Genomic DNA, 23,048 nt, shown 5'->3' with positions numbered 1-23,048 from the left:
TTTTGCCATTTTTATTATAACATGTCTTGGTGTGGGCCTGTTTGGGTTCAACTTGTTTGGGGCCCTGTGCACTTCCTGTATCTTTTTGTTTGTTTGTTTGTTTTAGGGCTGCATCTGGGGCATATGGAGGTTCCAGGCTAGGGGTCAAATTGGAGCTGTAGCCACTGGCCTATGCCACAGCCATAGCCAACACCAGATCCAGGCTTCGTCTGTGACCTACACCACAGCTCACAGCAATGCTGGATCCTTAACCCACTGAGCAAGGCCAGGGATTGAACCTGTGTCCTCCTGGATACTAGTCAGATTCATTTCCACTGAGCCATGGTGGGAACTCCTGTTTGTCTTTTTGATATAAAACCATATGAGGAGTTAACATCGTGGCTCAGTGGTTAATGAATCTGACTGGGAACCTCAAGGTTGCAGGTTTGATCCCTGGCCTTGCTCATTGGGTTAAGGATCTGGCATTGCCGTGGACTGTGGTGTAGGTCACAGGCGTGGCTCGGATCCCGTGTTGCTGTGGCTGTGGCATGGGCTGGCTACAGCTCTGATTGGACCCCTAGCCTGGGAACCTCCATATGCCGCAGGTACAGCCCTAGAAATGGCAAAAAGACAAAAAAAAAAAGACCCCCAAAAAAACCACAAAAAAACAACTGTATGAGATATTTGTATATTTTGCAGATTAATCCCTTGTCAGTGGCTTAGCTTGTGAAGATTTTCTCCCATTCTTTGGGTTGTCTTTTCGTTTCCTTTATGGTTTCCTTTACTGTGCAAAAGCTTTTAAGTTTAATTAGGGCCCATTTGTTTACTTTTTTGTTTTTGTCATCTTTATTTTTTATTTTTTGCTTTTTAGGGCCGCTCTCACGGCATATGGAGATTCCCAGGTTAGGGATTGAGTCTGAGCTACGGATGCCAGCCTAAACCACAGCCACAGCAATGCGGGATCTGAGCCACATCTGCAACCTATACCACAGCTCATAACAATGCCAGATACTTAACCACTTGGTTAAAAAAAGTCTCTGTATCATAATCTGGCTTCAGTTTTTCTGAAAGTTTACAAAAATCCTATTTGGAGAAGTCATTGGCAAGGTCACGAGAAACACAGGGCTCAAAGGTTGGGCTATCTGGCAGGGTCCAGGTGTGATTCAAGTATTGAATGTCTGACAGGAATATAATTAGAGTGAGTGGGCTACTCAGTGTTCTCTACTTCTTAGCTCACTGGTCAACTGCCAGCTCTCGGGAGTAAATCAAAGCAGAACACTGCTTTGAGATGAAATGAGTGTCCTCATCTGATCCAGAGCAGTCTGGTGTGGAGGGGGTAGATAGATGTCATCAGCAGATGCTCAAGACCAAAGCTAAACCAAGCCAAACATAAGAATAGGCTCCCCAAGGAGTTCCCGCCGTGGCTTAGCAGTTAACGAACCTAACTAGCATCCAGGAGGACTCTGGTTCAATCCTTGGCCTCGCTCAGTGGATTAGGGATCTGGTGTTGCCATGAGCTGTGGTGTAGGTTGCAGACATGGCTTGGATCCGGAGTTGCTGTGGCTGTGGCGTAGGCTGGTGGCTACAGCTCTGACTGGACCCCTAGCCTGGGAACCTCCATATGCCGTGAGTGTGGCCCTAAAAAGACAAACAAAGAAAAAGAATAGTCTCCCAAAGGCATTTGTCTCTCAGGTTAAAAGATGATACTATGTCAATAGACATCTTATGATAGCCCTCAAAATGCCTGCTTTTATTTATTTATTTCTTTATTTATTTTGCTTTTTAGGGCTGCACTCAACGGCATATGGAGGTTCCCAGGCTAGGGGTGTAATTGGAGCTTCAGCTGCTGGCCTACACCACAGCTCACAGCAACACTGGATCCTTAACCCACTGAGCGAGGCCAGGGATAGAACCTGCAACCTCATGGTTCCCAGTCAGATTCATTTCTGCTGGGCTGCAGTGTGAACTCCTAAAATGCCTGCTTTTAAATCACACTTCCAATCTCTGTGAGAAACAGTTTGCTATTAATAGAGAACCACTGCCATCCCTCAATCTTCTTCTGACTTCTCCTAGGGCTTTCTTCAGCTTTCCTACTGATCTTTTATTGTCTTTTCCCATGTCTTTGACTTTTTTGGATTATCGTTTAATTGGAGTACATCCTTCTTGAGAAAGGGTATGTGAGAGATAACCTTTTTTTTTGGCCACTCCTGGGGCATGTGGAAGTTCCTAGACTGGGGACTGAACTCATGCCACAGCAGTGACCCAAGCTGAGCCGCAGTAACAATGCCAGGTCCCAAACCCACTGTGCCACAGTGGAACTCCAGAATTTGACCGTTCTTTGCTTTAGTTCTGTCATGTTTTGTTTGATGTAATTTGAAGCTGTTATTGAGTTTGTATACATTAATTGAGTGCATGCACATTTATGCTTGTTCTATCTTCCTGATAGATTTACCCTTCTATCATTTTGGAATGTCCTCCTTTTTTTTTTTTTTTTTGCTTTTTAGGGCCACACCTGCGGCATATGAAAGTTCCCAGGCTAGGGGTCCATTTGGAACTATAGCCACTGGCCTACACCAGAGCCACAGCAACGCCAGATCCAAGCCGCATCTTCAACCTACACCACAGCTCATAGGACTGCTGGATCCTTAACCCATTGAGCAAGGCCAGGGATTGAACCTACAACCTCATGGTTCCTAGTTGGATTCATTTCCTTTGAAGCACGACGGGAACTCTTGGAATGTCCTTCATCTTTGGTCATAGCGTTTGTCTCATATAGCCATACCTACCTTTTTTTTTTTTTTTTTTGGCCACCCCGCAGCATATGGAGTTCTTGGCCAAGGATCATATCTGAGCCACAGTTGCAACCTTAGCTAAAGCTGCAGCAATGCCAGATCTTTAACCCACTGTGCCGGGCCAGGGATTGAACCTGCGTTGTATAGCTCCCAAGATGCTGCCAATCCTGTTATGCCACAGGGAGAAGGGAACTCCCTTACATACCTTTTTAAGATTAGTGTTTTCATGGTATCTTTTCCATTCTTTTCACTTCAACCTATTTGTGTTCTTATATTTATAGTATATTTCCTCTAAAACAGCATATAGTTGGGTCATAGTTTTTGTCCAGCCTGACAGTCTATCTTTTAAATGATTTATTACTTTATAATTAACTTCATTATTGGCATAGATTAATTTAAGTCTGTCATTTTGCTTTTTATTATAATTAATTTTTATTTTTATTTATTTATTTATTTATTTATTTGTCTTTCGTCTTTTTTTAGGGCTGCACCAGCAGTATATGGAGGTTCCCAGGCTGTGGGTCTAATTGGAGCTGTTGCTGCTGGCCTGCTCCAGAGCCACAGCAATGCCAGATCCAAGCCATATCTGCAACATACACCACAGCTCACTGCAATGCCAGATCCTTAACCCCCTGAGCGAGGCCAGGGATCGAACCCGCAACCTCACGGTTCCTAGTTGGATTCGTTTCCACTGCTCCACAGTGGGAACTCCAACTTTTTTTTTTAATCTCTCCTGTCTTTGCCTTTTTTCCATCACTTTTTTAAAGTGGTTTTTCTGGAAATTACAGCTTATATAATAATACGGTTATATAAACTGTTTATTAACCACCTCAAATTAGTATTTTCTCACCTCAGGGTATGTTGTGTTGGACATGTTGTATGATACATAATTCCCTCTGAGGACTCTTATGTTTTATTCTGCTATTGATTTAAATATCTGGCGGAACATAACTTCTGTTCTCTGTTGGCTCTTCTGGAGGTTTGCCTTCCACCAGAACATATTAGGAACCAGCCAAAGATCTGAGGTGAATTTTTATGCAGAATTTCAGAGCCTCTCTCTATGGCTTCCTTATCTCCATTACCCTGCCCCCAAATCCCGCTTCTTTTGGAGACCCAAATGCCAATTTTTAATTATTCCATGTAGCAGTACTGTCACATTCTACTTGATCTCTTTTTCTCTGTGCCATAGTTTAGGAAATATCTTTAGGGCACTGCGAGATGGATAATTTTGTCCTTTCAGCACATTTATCGTCAGTGTGAAAGTGGAGTTCTCTTCATGTTCACCTTTCTTTCAGTAACTGGAGCCCTGCAATGGATACTTACCAGTGCCTTCAAACTTTTTCATTTATTTGCCGAGCTTTTATTGTTTTCTTCTTTCAGAATTGTTTTGTTTTTGTTTTGGGTTTGTTTTTTTCCTTCCTTTTTAGGACGACATCTGCAGCATATGGACGTTCCCATGCTAGGGATCAAATCAGAGCCGTAGCTCCCAGCCTACACCACAGCCACAGCCACAGCCACAGCCACACTGGATTCGAGCTGCATCTGCAACCTATGCTGGGCTTATAGCAAAACTGGGTCCTTAATCCACTGAGCAAGGCCAGGGATCAAACCCACATCCTCACGGATACTAGTCGGAGTCTTAACCTGCTGAACTGCAGCCGTAACTCCCTTCTTTCAGAATTTTGAAGTCATTGTGTTTTGGTGTTGTAGTGACCAAGTACAAAGGCCTTTCTGTTTGTCACCATGTGACCCGTTTAGTTCTCTGCTGAAATTTGTAGGCTTTTCTCTTTGTTCCCAGTATTCTAAAATTTAATGATTTTTCTCTTCCTGTTTGCCTAGTGTTTTGTAAAATATTTTCTTTTCTCTTTTTGGTTTGATTCTGTGAGGTATGAAAATGCACAGAAATACAAATAAAAGCGTATTAGGTTGACCTATATAAAATTGCCATCTTCAGATGTTCACATAGTTGAATTTTAATATCATTTTTTTAATTATTTCCCCAATACAATTTTTTTTCTACTGTACAGCATGGTGACCCATTTACACATACATGTACACATTCTATTTTTGCACAATATCAGGCTCCATCATAAGTGACTAGACATAGTTCCCAGTGCTACACAGCAGGATCTCATTGCTGATCCATTCCAAAGGCAATAGTTTGTATCTATTAACCCCAAGCTCCCCAACCACCCAGTGTCATTAATTTTAATGTGGTTCAACCTAATAACTATCAACCTGTTACACTACCTAGTCATCAGTACTTCACATCTTGGCTTATTTGCTTCCACCTGTGATACATGTTTTTTTCATCTTTTTTGCTATTTCTTGGGCCGCTCCCGCGGCATATGGAGGTTCCCAGGCTAGGGGTCGAATCGGAGCTGTAGCCACCGGCCTACGCCAGAGCCACAGCAACGCGGGATCCGAGCCGCGTCTGCAACCTACACCACAGCTCACGGCAACGCCGGATCGTTAACCCACTGAGCAAGGGCAGGGATAGAACCCGCAACCTCATGGTTCCTAGTCGGATTTGTTAACCACTGCGCCACGACGGGAACTCCAGTTTTTTTCTTTATGTTACACAATTCATACATTGTAGCATGGTTCTGACTTCCTAACATGCTGTTAATCTTGGTATTAGGTCACCTTACTCAAAGCTAAAATCTTTTTACCATTAAAGCCAGTCTTCTCACTTTAGAGGTAGCCATTTCTTTTTTCTAATACTTTAATATTCATTAAGTAGAATTTGGGGTTTGTTATATATACATATTTTTAGATTTTGTTTTAACTAATTATTAATGTTCCTGTGGCAGCTTTATTATGCCTTTTATCTTCAGGCTTCATGTTATTTGTTGGCTTATTGTAAAAGGTATGGTTTTGTTTTAATTTCTCTGAAAGTCTTAATCTTTCATGAAATAGCTTCAAATCTCAGTGTCCATAGATCAGCTTTTATTGGAACACAGCCATGTCCGTTTGTTTACACATTGTCTGTGCCTGCTTTTGTGGTACAACAGCCAGCCTTATTAGTTGTAGTTGAGACTACATACAGCCTACAGAACCTAAAATATGTATTACTTGGCCCTTTATAGAATAAAATTTGCTAACTTACATTCTGGTATTTTCAGCATTTTGAAGCTATTCTCATTTTTTTGTTTGTTTTAAATTTTTTATTACTCAAATGAATTTATCACATCTGTAGTTGTATAATGATCATAACAGTCTGATTTCACAGGATTTCCATCCCACAGCTCAGGCACATCCCCCCACCCCCCAAACTGTCTCCTCCAGAGACCATAAGTTTTTCAATGTCTGTGAGTCAGCATCTGTTCTGCAAAGTTCAGTCTGTCCTTTTTTCAGATTCCACCACCTGTCAGTGAAAGCATTGGATGTTGGTGTATCATTGTATGGCTGACTTCATTTAGCATGATAGTTTCTAGGTCCATCCATGTTGCAAAAAATGCTGGCACTGTGTTCCTTTTAATGGCTGAGTAATATTCCATTGTGCATATGTACCACATCTTCTTGATCCACTCCTCTGTTGATGGACATTTAGATTGTTTCCATGTATTGGCTATTGTAAATAGTGCTGCAATGAACATCGGAGTACATGCGTCTTTGTGACTCATGGTTTTCTCTGGGTAGATGCCCAGGAGTGGGATTGCTAGATCAAATGGTAGTTCTATGTTTGGTTTTCTGAGGAATCTCCATACTGTTTTACACAGTGGTTGCACCAATTTACAATCCCACCAACAGTGTAATAGGGTTCCTTTTTCTCCACTCTCTCCTGCACTTATTGTTTGTAGACTTTTTGGATGATGGCCATTCTGGCTGGTGTAAGGTGGTACCTCATAGTGGTTTTGATGTGCATGTCTCTAATAATGAGTGATGTTGAACATCTTTTCATGTGTTTTTTGGCCATCTGTATGTCTTCTTTGGAGAGCTGTCTGTTTAGATCTTCTGCCCATTTTTTGATGGGGTTGTTTGTTTTTTTGGTATGTAGCTGCAGAAGGTGTTTATAAATTTTGGAGATTAAACCCATGTCACTTGTTTCATTTGCAAATATTTTCTCCCATTGTGTGGGTTGTCTTTCATTTTGTTTAGGGTTTCCTTTGCTGTGCAGAAACTTTTAAGTTTAATTAAGTCCCATTTATTTATTTTTGTTTTTACTGTCATTAAGAGGTGGATCTGAGAAGATGTTGCTGTGGTTTATGTCAGAGAGTGTTTGGCCTATGTTTTCCTCTAAGAGTTTTATAGTGTCTGGGTCTTATATCTAGGTCTTTAATCCATTTTGAGTTTATTTTTGTGTATGGTGTTAGGGAGTGTTCCAATTTCATTCTTTTCCATGTGGCTGTCCAGTTTTCCCAGCACCACTTACTGAACAAGCTGTCCTTTCTCCATTGTATATTCTTGCCTCCTTTGTCATAGACGAGTTGGCTGTAGGTGCGTGGGTTTAATTCTGGGCTTTCTATCCGGTTCCACTGATCTATATTTCTGTCTTTGTGCCTGTACCATGCGGTTTTGATGACTGTTGCTTTGTAGTATAGTCTGAAGTCTGAGAGCCTGATTCCTCCAGCTCCATTTTTCTTTTTCAGGATGTCTTTGGCTATTCTGGGTCTTTTGTGCTTCCAAACAAACTTCAAAATATTTTGTTTGAGTTCTGTGAGAAATGTCCTTGGTAATTTGATAGGGATTGCATTGAATCTGTAGATTGCTTTAGGTAGTATAGTCATTTTGATAATATAACTTCCAATCCACGAGCATGGTATATCTTTCCATCTGTTTGTGTCATCTTTGATTTCTTTCATCAGTGGCTTGTAGTTTTCAGAGTACAGGTCTTTTGTTTCTTTAGGTAGGTTTACTCCTAGGTATTTTATTCTTTTGGATGCGATGGTAAATGGGATTACCTCCCTAGTTTCCTTTTCTGCTCTTTCATTGTTAGTATATAGAAATGTTGTCTATTTCTGTGTATTAATTTTGTATCCTGTGACTTTGCCAAATTCATGGATGAGCTCTAAGAGTTTTCTGGTAGAGTCTTTAGGATTCTCTAGGTATAGTGTCATGTCACCTGCAAATAGTGATAGTTTTACTTTTTCCCTTCCAATTTGGATTCCTTTTATCTCTTTTACTTCTCTGATTGCTGTGGCTAGGACTTCCAGAACTATGTTGAAGAGCAGTGGCGAGAGCGGACATCCTTGTCTTGTTCCTGATCTTAGAGGGAATTCTTTCAGCTTTTCACCATTGAGAATGATGTTCGCTGTGGGTTTGTCATATATGGCCCTTATCATGTTGAGGTAGGTTCCCGTTATGCCCACTTTCTGAAGGGTTTTTATCAGCAATGGGTGTTGGGTTTTGTCAAAGGCTTTTTCCGCGTCTATGGAGAGGATCATATGGTTTTCATTCTTCAGTTTGTTAATGTGGTGTATCACACTGATGGATTTGCGGATATTGAAGAATCCTTGCATCCCTGGGATAAATCCCACTTGATCATGATGTACAGTCCTTTTAATGTATTGTTGGATGTGGTTTGCTAGTATTTTGTTGAGGATTTTTGCATCTATGTTCATCAGTGAAATTGGCCTGTAGTTTTCTTCTTTTGTGGAATGTTTGTCTGGTACTGGTATCAGGGTGATGGTGGCCTCATAGAATGAGTTTGGGAGTGTCCCTTCCTATGCAATTTTTTGGAATAGTTACAGAAGGAGAGGTGTTAGCTCTTCTCTAAATGTTCAATAGAATTCGCCTGTGAAGCCATCTGGTCCTGGACTTTTGTTTGTTGGAAGTTTTTTAATCACAGTTTCAATTTCAGTTCTTATGATTGGTCCACTTGTCTTTTCTATTTCATCTTGGTTTAGTCTAGGAAGATTGTAGTTTTCTAAGAATTTGTCCATTTCTTCTAGGTTTTCCATTTTATTGGCATATAGCTGCATATAGTAGTTTCTTATGATCCTTTGTATTTCTATGATGTCCATTGTTACTTCTCCTTTTTCATTTCTAATTTTATTGATTTGAGTCCTCTCTTTTTTGCTTGATAAGTCTGGCTAAGGGTTTATCAATTTTGTTGATCTTTTCAAAGAACCAGCTTTTCGTTTCATTGGTCTTTTCTGTGGTTTTCTTTGTTTCTGTTTCATTGAGTTCTGCTCTGATCATTATGATTTCTTTCCTTCTACTAACTTTAGGTCTTGTCTCTTCTCTCTTGAGCTGCTTTAGATGTAAAGTTAGGTTGTTTATTTGAGCTTTTTCTTGTTTCCTGAGGTGGGCTTGTATTGCTATAAACTTTCCTCTTAGAACAGCTTTTGCTGCATCCCATAGGTTTTGGAGTGTTGTATCTTTGTTGTCATTTGCTGCTAGGTATTTTTTAATTTCCTCTTTAATTCCTTCAGTGATCCATTGGTTATTTAGTAGCATGTTGTTTAGTCTCCACTTGTTTGTGGTTTTTTGCAGTTTTTTTCTTGTTGATTTCCAGTCGTACAGCGTTGTGGTCGGAAAAGATGCTTGATATGATTTCAATTTTCTTAAAGTTACTGAGGTTGGGTTTGTAGCCCAGGTTATGATCAGTCTTAGAGAATGTTCCATGTGCACTTGTGAAGAATGTGTATTCTGTTGCTTTTGGATGAAATGTCCTATAAATATCTATGAAGTCCATCTGGTTTAATGCTTCATTCAGGGCCTATGTTTCTTTATTGATCTTCTGTCTGGTTGATTTGTCCACTGCTGGAAGTGGGGTCCCCCACTACGATTATGTTATTGTTGATTTCTCCTTTTAAGGTTGTTAGCAGTTGCCTTATATATTGTGGTGAACCTGTGTTGGGTGCGTAGATATTTAAAATTGTTATATCATCTTCTTGGATTGATCCTTTGATCATTATATAATGTCCTTTGTCCCTTAAAATATTCTTCATTTTAAAGTCTATTTTGTCTGATATGAGTATTGCTACTCCAGCTTTCTTTTGATCCCCATTTGCATGAAATATTTTCTTCCATCCTCTCCCTTTCAATTTGTATGTGTCCCTAGAAGTGAAGTGGGTCTCTTGAAGACAGCATATATATGGGTCTTGTTTTTGTATCCATTCAGCAAGTCTCTGTCTTTTGGTTGGGGCGTTTAGTCCATTAACTTTTAAAGTAATTATTGATATGTATGTTCTTACTGCCATTTTATTCATTGCTTTGGATTTGTTTTTGTTGCTCTTTTTTCTTTGCTTCTTCTCTTGTTCTTTTCTGCCTAGAGAAGTTCCTTTAGCATTTGTTGTAAAGTTGGTTTAGTGTTGCTGAATTCTCTCAGCTTTTGCTTATCTGTGAAGGTTTTGATTTCTCCTTCAAATCTGAATGAGAGCCTTCCTGGGTAGAGTAATCTTGCTTGGAGGTTTTTTCCTTTCATCGTGTTAAGCCTATCATGCCCCTCCCTGCAGAGTTTCTGGCCTGCAGAGTTTCTGCTGAAGAATCTGCCGATAACCTTATCGGGGTTCCCTTGTATGTTACTTGTTTCTTTTCCCTAGCTGCTTTCAAAATTTTCTCTTTGTCTTTAATTTTGGTCAGTTTGATTAGTATGTGTCTCAAGGTGTTCCTCCTTGGGTGTTGTGCTTCCTGGATTTGAGTGAGTGATTCCTTTCCCATGTTAGGGATGTTTTCGGCTATTATCTCTTGGAATATTTCTTCTGTCTCCTTCTCTCTCTCTCCTCCTTCTGGCACCCCATGATATGCATATTGGTGCATTTAACATTGTCCCAGAGTTCTCTGAGACTCTCTTCATTTGTTTTCAATCTTTTTTCTCTTTGCTGTTCCGCTTCTGTGATTTCCACTAATCTGTCCTCCACCTTGCTTATTTGTTCATCTGCCTCCTGTATTCTACTGTTAGCTGCTTCTAGTGAATTTTTTATTTCAGTTATTATATCTTGCATCTTTCTTGTTTAAGTTTTATATGTTGTATCTCTTTGCTCAGTGTTTCCTGTAAGTTATCCATCTTTGCCTCCAGTTTATTTCCAATGTCTTGCATCATCTTCAGCATCAACAGTTTAAAGTCTTTTTCCCGGAGGCTGAGAATCTCCTGATCACTTAGCTGTTTTTCTGGGGTTTTTTCTTTCTCACTTATCTGAGTTATAGTCATCTGTCTTTTCATTTTTATAGGTTTTTGGTGTGGTGACCTTCTTACAGATAATAGAGTTGTGTAGCCTCTCTTACTTCTGATGTCTGCCCCCCTGTGGCTGAAGTCAGTATGGGAGCTTGCTGTAGGCTTCCTGATGGGAGTGGCTGATACTTGCCCCTGGTAGGTGGAGCCGATGCTAATCCCTCTGGTGGGTGGGGCTTAGTCTCTGGATGGGATTAGAGGCAGCTCTGTGCCTGAGGGGTCTTTAGGTAGCCTGTTTACTGAGGGGCAGGGCTGTGATCCCACCTGGATTGTTGTTTGCCCTGGGGCTTCTCAGCAGCTGACTGACGGGGTGGGGCCAGATTTTCCCTAAATGGCCACCTCCAGAGAAAGGCACTGTTGCTGAATATTCCTGAGAGTTTTGCTTTCAGTGTCATTCCCTCACAAGCCATGTTCACCCCTTTTTTCCCAGGAGGTCCTCCAAGAACTGCAGTCAGGTTTGATCCAGATTCCCTTGGAGACTTTGCTTTGCCCTGGGACTCAGTGCATGTGAAAGTCTGTGTGCACCTTGTAAGAATGGGGTCTCCGTTTCCCCCAGTCCTGTGGAGCTCCTGTGCACAAGCCCCACTGGCCTTCAATGCCAGATGCTCTGGGGCTCTTTCTCCCCATGCCAGATCCCCACACGTGAGAGTTTGATGTGTGGCTCAGAACTCTCACTCCTGTAGGTGAGTCTCTGTGAACCAGTTAGTTTCCAGTCTGTGGAGCTTCCCACCCAGGAGGTATGGGGTTGTTTATATTATGAAATCGCCCCTCCTACCTCTTGATGTGGCCTCCTATTTTTCTTCTGGAGTAGGGGTATCTTTTTTAAGGTTTCCGGTCCATTTGGGTGAAGAGTGCTCAGTCTTTAGTTGTGAATTTTGTTGTTTTTAGGAGAGAAGTTGAGCTTCAGTCCCTCTATTCCACCATCTTAATCCCATCTCTATTCTCTTTTTTTAAATTGACCTAATTTTATTTTTTAAACTCAGTGAATTTTATTATATTTATAGTCTTACAACAATCATTGCAACCCAATTTTACAGCATTTCCATCCCAAACCCCCAGCCCACCCCTCCCCCCAACCTGTCTCCTTTGGAAACTATACGTTTTTCAAAGTCTGAGTCAATCTGTTCTGCAAAGAAGTTCATTGTGTCCTTTTTTTTTTTTTTTTTTTGATTCCCCATATAAGTGATAGCATATGACATTTGTGTCTCTAACTTCACTTAGCATGATAATTTCTAGGTCCATCCATGTAGCTGCAAATGCCATTATTTCATTCCTTTTTATGGCTGAGTGACATTCCATTGTGTATATATACTACATCTTCTTTTTTTAAGGGCTGCACCCATAGCATATAGAGGTTCCCAGGCTAGGAGTTGAATCAGAGCTACAGCTGCCAGCCTGCACCACAAGCATGACAACGCAGGATCCAAGCTGAATCTTCGACCTACACCACAGCTCATGGCAACGCTGGATCCTCAACCCACTGAGCTAGACCAGAGATCGAACCCGCACCCTCATGGTTCCTGGCCAGAACCCTAGTCCCTGCCAGGATGGGAACTCCAGTAGCATATCTTCTTTATCTTACCCAACAGACATTTAGGTTGCTTCCATGTCTTGGCTATTGTAAATAGTGGTGTAATGAACACTGGAAACATGTATCTTTTTGAGTCATGGTTTTTTTCTGGATAGAGCCCAGGAGTGGGATTGCTAGATCAAATGGTAATTCTATTTTTAGTTTTCAAAGACCCTCCATACTGCTTTCCATAGTGGTTGCACCAGTTTACATTCCTGCCAACAGTGTAAGAAGGTTCCCTTTTCTCTACACCTTTCCAGCATTTGTTATTTGTAGACTTACTGATGGCCATTCTGACTGGTGTGAGATGGTACTTCATTGTAGTTTTGATTTGCATTTCTCTAATAATTAGTGATGTCGAGCATTTTTTCATGTGCCTGCTGCCCATCTGTATGTCTTCTTTGGAGTCTGTTTAGATCTTCTGCCCATTTTTCAGTTAGGTTGTTTGGTTTTTTGCTGTTGAGTTTTATAAGTTGTTTGTATATTTTGGAGATTAAGCCCTTGTATTTTGCATTGTTTTGTGATTTTCTCCCATTCTGATCCTGGTGAGTATGGGGTTGCTTATATGGTATAATTGCCCCACCTACCATCTTGATGTTGCCTCCTCTTTGTCTTCTGGAATAGGATATCTTTTTTGATAGTGTGCAGTCTGTTTGTTTGGAGGTTGTTCAGCAGTTGGTTGTAATATTGTTGCTCTTATAAGAGAACATGAGCTCCAGTCCTTTTACCAGTATTCTGTCATTTTCTATCTTCCATTATTTCTTTTGAAAAGCCAACTGTCAATGTTATTGTTGTGCCTCTGAAACCAAAGTATTTTTTTCCCTCTGGGATTTTTAGCAGTTTTATTATAATATGCCTAAATGTGGTTTTCTTTATATTTATTCTTGGGTTAGTGATAGTCTGTAGTCTAATGTGAACTGTTCCAGAAAGGTCTAAAGCCATTGTCTCCTCAAATACTATTTCTGTTGCATTTTGCTTCTCTTACTGGACTCCATTTGCAAGTATGTTAGACCTTTACTTTGTCCATTGTGTCTCTTAGGCATCTTGATGCGTTTTCCAACCTTTGTTCTTTCTGTATTTCAGTCTGGACATTCCTTACTGACCAATCTTCCAGTTTACTCACCATCTCTTCAGCTGTGTCTAATCTGCTATTAAAATATGTTTTCTAACACTTTTTCTGCTCAGTTTTATCCTATACTGTTTCTTTTGTGAAAGGTTATTTAGCCTATGATTTATGGCTGTGTGATGATGAGTCCCATTGTGTCTCTGCTTAAATTATGCTGACAATGTGGTGATGATTTTACTTATATTTACTCTGTGAATGGACTGACCATATCCTGGATGCTAAAGAGCTAAATAACTACTACTAAGGCCAGTAGCCAAATACAAATAAATTGTCAATACAGGTACAGCCAGACTTGACCTGGGAATCAAGCAGATTACAAATAACATAGAGCATTTTTAATGAAGAGACAAGCAGGTTGGTATGCATGACATCTCAGGAAAATGAGCCGTATTTTAGGATTTACCAAAATGTTTATATAATCTGAGTGTGAACAGTAGAGATACTATATTATTTTAGATAGCTACTTAGGATGTTGCTGCAGGAATTAAGTGGCATGGCTCTTCAGGAAGCAGGAATTTAGTGGGGGGAAAAGTTTAAAACTGAGATACATTCAATAGCATTGTTTTTATCTCATTTGAGTATCTAACATGTACTCATTTACTTTCTGCTAAAAGAATACAAAGATACAGTTTCTGGAAGTTCCCATCATTGGCTCAGCAATCCGACTAGCACCCATGAGGACTCAGGTTCGATCCCTGGCCTCACTCAGTGGGTTAACGATCCAGCCTTGCTGTGAACTGTGGTGTTGGCTGCAGATGCAGCTCAGATCTTGCGTTGCTGTGGCTGTGGAGTAGGCCAGTGGCTACGGCTCTGATTAGACCACTGGCCTGGGAACCTCCATATGTCGTGGGTGCAGCCCTAAAAAGACCAAAAAAAAAAAAAAATCTGGTCTAAAAAATTGCAGCATCTAATGGAAAGTAAGAGGAATAAGGAATATTTTTTTAAAAGTTATATTGAGGAGTTCCTTGGGTGGCTCAGTGGTTAACAAATCCGACTAGGAACCATGAGGTTTCGGGTTCGATCCCTGGCCTTGCTCAGTGGGTTAAGGATCCGGCGTTGATGTGAGCTGTGGTGTAGGTCGCAGACGCGGCTCGGATCCTGCGTTTCTGTGGCTCTGGCGTAGGCCGGCGGCTACAGCTCGACCCCTAGCCTGGGAACCTCCATATGCTGTGGGAGCGGCCCAAGAAAAATGGCAAAAAGACAAAAAAATAAAATAAAAATAGGAAGTTATATTGAAGTTTAGTTGATTTACAGTGTTGTGATCATTTCTGCTGTGCAACAAAGTAAATCAGTTTTACATGTACGCACATCTGTTCTTTTTTCAGATTCTTCTCCCACATAAACAAGACACATTTTTAAAAAGAAAAAAAAAAAAAAGAGCAGACTGAAATAAGCGCCACAAGAGAAATACACAGTGCCCCAGGGTTTAAAAGAAAATAAGGACTCCAATATGGAAGATCACATCTAAGTGATCCGTGATGTGACCTAAGTGGGAGGGTCTGAGCAGAGAGGGGGGGGCCAGGGGAAAGGGAGACGGAAAAGGAATTCGAATGGTACTGAATGTTGGGCCAGTCGTTAGTTCAGGAGATAACGGATAATGTTGCTAATCAGGGTAATCATATAATTAGAGCTATACTTCAGAAAAATTCTGTTAGCTTTATAATTTAGAGTAGACGAGAAGAGGAGGCAGGAAATAAGACTTAAGGAGCTTTTGTTACAGCTGAGGTGTTCGTGGAAAGAGGAAGCAAAGGTTAAGACTTGAGAGGGTGGAAATATCTTAGTCCTTGTGTCCTTGGTTCCTAATTTAGGCCCTGGGATTTTCCTAGTGTACTTATTTTGAGAATTATACTTTCAGAAGTGATCTGAAAATGGTAATAAGTATTTATTCCTGGGAAAATTTCAACTCTATAATTGACCTCAGTGTCACTGATCTCAGGCACAGATGAACCATCTATCTGCATTGTCTGCTCCCATGCTAAGTGGCTAAAGATTCCTATAAGATTCCTATAAGATGTCATGAAATAATACAGTTGGGTTATCTGAAAATTTGTGCAGTATAACTAGGTCATTTGTAGTGGCCAGGCCTTTGTCTCATGTTTTTTTTTTTTTTTTTTTCTTCCTATAACTTTTCCTGAGACTACAAGTTATGAGAGGGAGATGATGGGAAGTCACTGGGGCATGGATTTTAAAGATGATGACAAATATGGGAGTTCCCACTGTGGTACAGTGGGTTTGAGATCTAGCTTGTCTCTTTGGAGGCACTGGTTTAATCCCTGGCCCAGCACAGTGGGTTAAGTATCCAGCATTGCCGCAGCTGTGGCATAGGTCAAGATGGCAGATGTACAGATTCAAAAGAGAGGGAATGTGAACAGGTTAGAGAGAATTCTTGTAATCAGAAGTAAATTAGTAGGTCAATATTTTAGATGTTTAATAGTTTGAAGGGTTGAGGTCTGGTCTGGGTACCAGATACACTGAATATATCTCTACTCACGGCAATTAGATTTCTTCTCTGAACACAAAATTCATTCCAGGTCAGAACTGCATGTCATTGACAGAAGTGACTCTTTGAGCACCGTTTTGTTTGCCCTCCCTTTCAGTGCTATACTGTCAGAATTGTGTCTTACCACTAACTTCTGGAGCAAGTTTTTGTACAGAGTATAGAAAACAGCAGTGTTAGAAAAAATACAGAATAGTTTCATATTTGATATTAGAGTCATTTCTGATTCATTGAACTTGAGCCAAAATCATGTGCCACAGGTTTATCCCCCTTGTTGGTGTGGCAGCAACGCAGAAGTTCTTATGGGACCTGTCATGTGGCCAAGTGAATCAAAGGATCTTCAGTTTTGCTTTCCTTACAACTTCCTCTTCCTGGTTTTGGTGAAAAGCTTGGTTTTCTAGTTTATGACTCTTCATATTTATATGCTTTAGCATGTCTTTTGTCTCATGAGAACTATTTATTAGAATAAAAAGTATCATATTTACATTCAGGCCAGGAAGTAAAAATTAGCCTACATTCTTTTTTTTTTTTTTTTTTTGTCTTTTTAGGTAGCCAACATTCTTGAAACCCTTGGGAAATCCTCCCTTTGTAGCTGGAATTAGTTCCTTTTCATTGCTTTATAGTTTTGGGGGGGTTTTTTTGTCTTTTTTTTTTGTCCTTTTGCTATTTCTTGGGCCGCTCCCATGGCACATGGAGATTCCCAGGCTAAGGGTCCAATCGGAGCTGTAGCCACCGGCCTACGCCAGAGCCACAGCAACTCGGGATCCGAGCCGCGTCTGCAACCTACACCACAGCTCACGGCAACGCCGGATCCTTAACCCACTGAGCAAGGGCAGGGACCGAACCCGCAACCTCATGGTTCCTAGTCAGATTCGCTAACCACCTCGCCACGACGGGAACTCCTCATTGCTTTATAGTTGTTTTAATACACCACCAGAAATTAATCTATTGATGAACTTGTTTTTCCAGTTTGGGGCTCTTATGTAAAATGTAGTTGTGAACATTCTTTTTTAATTAGTAGACTTTTATTTTTTATTGAAGTATAATTGGCCATCTTATTAGTTTCACTTGTACATTATTTGATATTTGTATGTTTTGTGAGGTGATAACATACATAGTTTTTTCTCATAATGAAAACTTTTAAGATCTGTTCTCTTAGCAACTTTCAGATATGCAGTACAGCATTATTAACCATGGTCACCATACTGTATATTATGTGATTTTATAACTGGAAGTTTGTATCTTTTGGCCCATTTCTCCTAGCTCTATCCCCTAGCCTCTGGCAATCACCAGTCTGTTCTCTGTATCTACATACTTGTTTGTCTTGTTTGTTTAGATTCCACATGTAATTGAGATTATATGGTATTTGTCTGACTGTTTTGTGTTTTTTTTTTTTTTTTTTTTTTTTTTTTTTTAAGGGCTGTACCCACAGCATATAGAGGTTCCCAGTCTAGGGGTCGAATCAGAGCTTTAGCCACTGGCCTGCACCACAGCAATGCTAGATCCGACCCAAGTGTGCAATCTACACTGCAGCTCACAGCAATGCTAGATCCTTAGCCCACTGAGCAAGGGCAGGGATCAAACCTGTGTCCTCATGGATGCTAGTCAGTTTCATTTCTGCTGAGCCATGACGGGAACTCCCTGTCTGACCTGTTTCACTTGACATAATGCTCTCAAGTTCCATCCATATTATAACAAATGGTAACATGCCATTTTTTATGGCTGAATAATATTCCAGTGTGTGTGTGTGTGTATTTGCCCCAATTTCTTTATCTTTTCCTCCATCAGTGGATACTTAGGTTGTTTCCGTATCCTGGCTTTTATAAATACTGTTGAGCTGAGCATGAGGACAATCGTCCCTCAGTATCCCTGGGGAATTGTTCCAGGATGCCCCCTTTGACACCAAAATCTGTAGATGCTCAGCTCCCTTATATAAAAGGCATAGTATTTATATATAACCTCCATACATCTTCATGTGTACTTTAAATCATCTCTAGGGTAAAATACCTAACACAATGTAAATGTGTAAGTAGTTGTAGATGTCCTCTTTTATAATAGCCATTCTAACAAGTGTGGTGATATTTCAGTGTGGTTTTGATTTGCATATCCCTGATGATTGGTGATTTTCAATACCTTCTCATATACTCTTTGGAAAAATGTCTATCTCCTCTGCGTATTTTTTAATCAGTTTTTTGTTTTTGTTTTTTTTGCTTTGAGTCCTTTATATATTTTGGAGATTAACCCCTTCTCAGATATACACCTTGCACATATATTCTCCCATTTGGTAGTGTGCCTTTTCATGTTGTTGATTGTTTTCCTTTGCTCTGCAGAAGCTTGTCAGTTTGAGGTAGTCTCACTTGGTTTTGCCCTTCTAAAACTCTTTTTATGGTTTTGATATGGTACAGAGCTTTACTTATGCCTGATATTTTATCTTAGAATTTCACCTTCTGCCTTTAAATATTTAAAGCTTTAATTAATATTAATCTTTTAATATTATGTAGTTTGAGATGCCAAAAATACCTCCGTGAGCATCGTCACTATAGTGTTAACATTAAACACTGCATATTAATGTGTGTGTGACTCTAGCCATATGTGCATCTTCCGAGAAGAAAGTGTTTTATTAAGCTTAGATATCTGCCAAATAGGACAGTGCCAGAGATGTAGGGGAATCTGAATAAATGCTTTCTAAAAATATTTGAAGACACGACAAAACAATGACATTTTACAGTTGGTGTCATAGGTAAATTTTAAAGATAAATGACTCTTTTTACAACATGGTAAGAGTAAGTTTTCACATGTCCTTCCTACATCACTGGTGTTGATCATTTCAGAATGAATAGCAATATGCCATTTCAGGGATCAGTTTCATTCACGGATGTGACTGTGGACTTCACCCAGGAGGAATGGGAGCAACTGGACCCCTCTCAGAGGATCCTCTACATGGATGTGATGCTGGAGAATTATAGCAACTTACTTTCAGTGGGTAAGCACAGCTTTCAGGCATAGTTCAAGGTTTGCCTAGTAGCCTTTAGGTCCTTTCTCAGGTACCCAAAATTAGGAGCTTCTGAGTTACTAAGTGGTTTTGGTTTCACACTTCATGTATTGAAGCTTAGAGAGAATGCAAACTCTCAAGTTTTACCTTCTTTGTTTCCAAGCTTTCTTAAGTCCAGGCAGTTAGGAGCTCTGTTTCACTATCAAGTTCTGATATTATTTATCAAACCGGATTTTCAGGTTGGATCAGTGAGAGAGGGTTGTGAATATCAGAAATTTCCAATTCAGAACTTTCTAGGGAAGAAGTGCAAGGCAGGGAGGAGAATCAGATAGAAGTCAATGGATGTAATGGTGCCTTTGGAATGTTTTTTAGGAATCTGTTTTTCACATCCCTAACCCTTTGGAGGTGGCTAACAGATACTTTTGTACCTCAGATCTGAGCCATACCTCCAAATAACCATCTCTCCTTGCTAAACTTTTTTTCCTGTTTTAAGTTTTATAGCTATTAACCTCTCACATGCAAGCCTTAATTCTTGCCTAACATTTTTTAAAACTTTGTTTTGTAATTAGTTCCTTTTTTCATTAGTATTCTCATTTTGCCAAAATGGTGACTTCCATATTTTAGGTCATGAGAATTGGTGTCATAGCCTTAAAGAAAATACAGGTTTTTTGGAGTTCCCGTCATGGCGCAGTGGTTAATGAATCCGACTAGGAACCATGAGGTTGCAGGTTCAGTCCCTGCCCTTGCTCAGTGGGTTAACGATCCGGCGTTGCCGTGAGCTGTGGTGTAGGTTGCAAACGCAGCTCGGATCCCACGTTGCTGTGGCTCTGGCGTAGGCCGGTGGCTACAGCTCCGATTCGACCCCTAGCCTGGGAACCTCCATATGCCGCGGGAGCGGCCCAAGAAATAGCAAAAAGACAAAAAAAAAAAAAAGAAAATACAGGTTTTTCAGTGTAAGAGTGACACAGATGGCAGCATCACAAGAGTCAGGAATAACCAGTAATACAGAGACGAAAGCAAAGGTTTGTAAGGTCTAGGTTGAGGCGGGTAAATTTGACCCTTAAGATTCCTTCACATAAAAGCAGGGACAAGATTGGTTTGAGGAAGAAATTAAACAGATTAAAAGGAAAAAATAAGATATGATGGTAGAAATATTTTCTCTCTCAAACTACTTCGATAGAACAAAAGGAGTGCCACCAGCAGTAGCAGTGAGTCTGTCAGAGGATCTTGGACCCATTTTCTATTTTCTACAGGCTGTATGGGTTTCTGGATTTTGCCTTGTGTTTGCAAAAGTCTCACTTTGGAGATTGGACCTCTGCATAGGGTTCTCCCTGCAAACCTGTGAAAAAAGCTGCCTTGAGGAAATTATTGGTCCAGACGAATAGAGCAGAGAGAGGGGAACAGAGCCTTGAAGCACCATAATTCAGTGTAAACGGTGGCAGCTCAACTTAGATCTGTCTGGGTTTTTCCCTTAACATCTGTCTGTTTATTTTCTCGATCTGTGCCAACTGTGTAGTGTCCTTGAGGACACTAGATTGGCTTTGTGTGTGGAATTACCTACCAGCTTTCTTATGTCATTTGTTTTTATTTCACTGCACCCACATTTAAAGCCGTTTTATAATTTGGCAGTGCTGTTTTTTTGTCCCTTTTGCCACAGGCTTTGTCTTTTTTCCCCCAAAGTTAAGAGCTAGGAAAACTTTGCACTAGGGACTTTTTTTACTTTTGAACAGCTGAGTCCCAAACCAAAGAGGTAGTCCTGTGATGAAACATTTGTGGAGACTTCACATTCTGGTGAAAGTGTTGACAGAGTATTTCATGTGCTCTTTCCTAGAGGTATGGAAGGCTGATGACCAGATGGAGAAGGACCACAGAAACCCAGATGAGCAGGCAAGGCCTTTTATAATCTTTAAGAATCAAACCCCAATTGAAGAAAGAGATCATCATCTCTTTGGCAAAACGTTTAATCTTAGTACAGACTTTGTTTCTTTAAGACAAGTACCGTATAAATACGACTTATATGAAAAAACTTTGAGATACAATTCAGACTTACTTAATAGCAATAGAAGCTATCTACGAAAGAAAGCTGACGACTGTAATGGATTTGGCAAAGCCCTTCTCTATGTGAAGCAGGAGAAACCCCATACTGGAGTGGACTACCCTGAATATAGTAAAAGTGGAAAAGCCTTCAGCCATAAAGAAGCCATTTTTAAACACCAGAAAATTAGAAATTTGGTACAACCTTTTATCTGTAATTATTGTGACAAGGCTTTCTCATTTAAATCACTCCTCATTAGTCATAAGAGAATACATACTGGAGAAAAACCTTACGAATGTAATGTGTGCAAGAAAACCTTCTCCCATAAGGCGAACCTCATTAAGCATCAGAGAATTCATACTGGGGAGAAACCCTTTGAATGTCTTGAATGTGGAAAAGCTTTCACCCACCAGTCAAACCTCATTGTACACCAGAGAGCACATATGGAAAAGAAGCCCTATGAATGCAGTGAGTGTGGCAAGACATTTGCCCAGAAGTTTGAACTTACTACACACCAGAGAATTCATACTGGAGAACGACCCTATGAGTGTAACGAATGTGCAAAAACGTTCTTTAAGAAATCAAACCTCATTATACACCAGAAAATTCACACAGGGGAGAAACGCTATGAGTGCAGTGAATGTGGAAAATCCTTTATCCAGAACTCACAGCTCATTATACACATGAGAACTCATACAGGAGAGAAACCCTATGAATGTACTGAATGCGGCAAAACCTTCAGCCAGAGGTCAACCCTGAGATTACATTTGCGAATCCATACAGGCGAGAAACCGTATGAGTGTTCTGAATGTGGGAAAGCCTTCAGCAGGAAGTCTCGACTCAGTGTCCATCAGAGAGTTCATACGGGGGATAAACCCTGAGACTGCAGCCAGCTTGTACTGGGGAGAGCCCGTGTGGAGGTGCTGTAGTAACGTGGGCGCTCATACAGAGATACAATCTATCAGCTCAGAAATGTGCAAAAATGGAGTCTTCTGAGAGCAATGTTGTACTGCAAGTTAGATGAGAAACCCAGCTAAATAATACATATCAGCATATCTCCAGCTGTAAATAGACAAACTTACCTGTATTACAGTGAGCTTTTAAAAATCGGGAATGAATTCTCCCATCATGACGTATTCCGGGCAGCAGTGTACGGAATCTAGAGACAGGACACTAGGAAGTCGGTGGTTATGTGCGGGAGCATGCCACCACACACACTGCAGTCTGCACGTGTAAATTTAACTCCGGCACCGGGAGTTTGAAATTCTTGTCCTGATAGTCAGGACGCATCAAGATTTTCCATACTGAACATCACATGTGTTTCATTATCTTCACAACCCAGGATGCATTCCAAATGAAGTATCTAACAGGTTTTAGTAGCATATAGCCTCTGTGTTCTCTCCTCCTGCTTGCTGGCATGTAGAAGTTGGTATGACCATGGTTAACTGAGCTACCTCCTCAGTCAACAGAAGATCGTACTGGTGAAGTTGGAACCTTCCAGGTTTGCCGAAGATTTCTTACAAGTCTCACTGACATAAATATGCAAGTGTGAGGTGATTAAGAGAGATTGGAGAGGGTGGAAGGAGGCAGAGGTGGCTTCTGTCACTCAGTGTGCACCACAGAATAAACGGGCTGTGTAAAGAATAGCCATACCACTGTGCTGTCTTTATCTTTCAGTGGGGTGTTTACAGACAGATGCATGTCTTTTTACCAAAATATTGTATAACCCAGAAACGACTTGTATTTTTGTGTGTTTCCCTATTTCTCTTAATATTTTATAAATTGTCTTGCAAAAAATAGAATGCGTGTGTAGTTCACAAATGTTACATTTCAGAGACTGTAGGGAAAAAGTAATTTATTTTAAGAAATTGTCAATAAATGTCTTATTGCTTTTTAAAATTTCCACGTGCATAGTCCACTTCAGAAATAAATTTTTTG

General features: G+C 40.4%; 1 protein-coding gene across 5 annotated transcripts in view; it reads left to right on the top strand.

The window, feature by feature from the left end:
- Window positions 1-22,762, top strand: part of ZFP1 (ZFP1 zinc finger protein) — a 68,939-nt gene extending 46,177 nt beyond the window's left edge. For 2 of the 5 annotated variants that reach the window (XM_047790508.1, XM_047790506.1), the window contains 2 exons: window positions 18,940-19,066; window positions 20,907-22,762. In XM_047790508.1, coding sequence (XP_047646464.1) covers window positions 18,940-19,066; window positions 20,907-21,991 — 1,212 coding nt within the window. In that variant the 3' untranslated portion in view covers window positions 21,992-22,762. Of the gene's footprint in view, window positions 1-18,914; window positions 19,067-20,906 lie in introns of all 5 variants that reach the window. The other 3 variants (XM_047790510.1, XM_047790509.1, XM_047790505.1) reach the window with 2 other exon arrangements.
- Window positions 22,763-23,048: the final 286 nt, after the last annotated feature.

This window comes from Phacochoerus africanus, chromosome 8 (genome assembly GCF_016906955.1).
Source record: "Phacochoerus africanus isolate WHEZ1 chromosome 8, ROS_Pafr_v1, whole genome shotgun sequence".
NCBI classification, from domain to species: domain Eukaryota; kingdom Metazoa; phylum Chordata; class Mammalia; order Artiodactyla; family Suidae; genus Phacochoerus; species Phacochoerus africanus.
The sequence above is the reverse complement of the archived record's forward strand: the minus strand, read 5'-3'. Positions and strand labels throughout refer to the sequence as shown.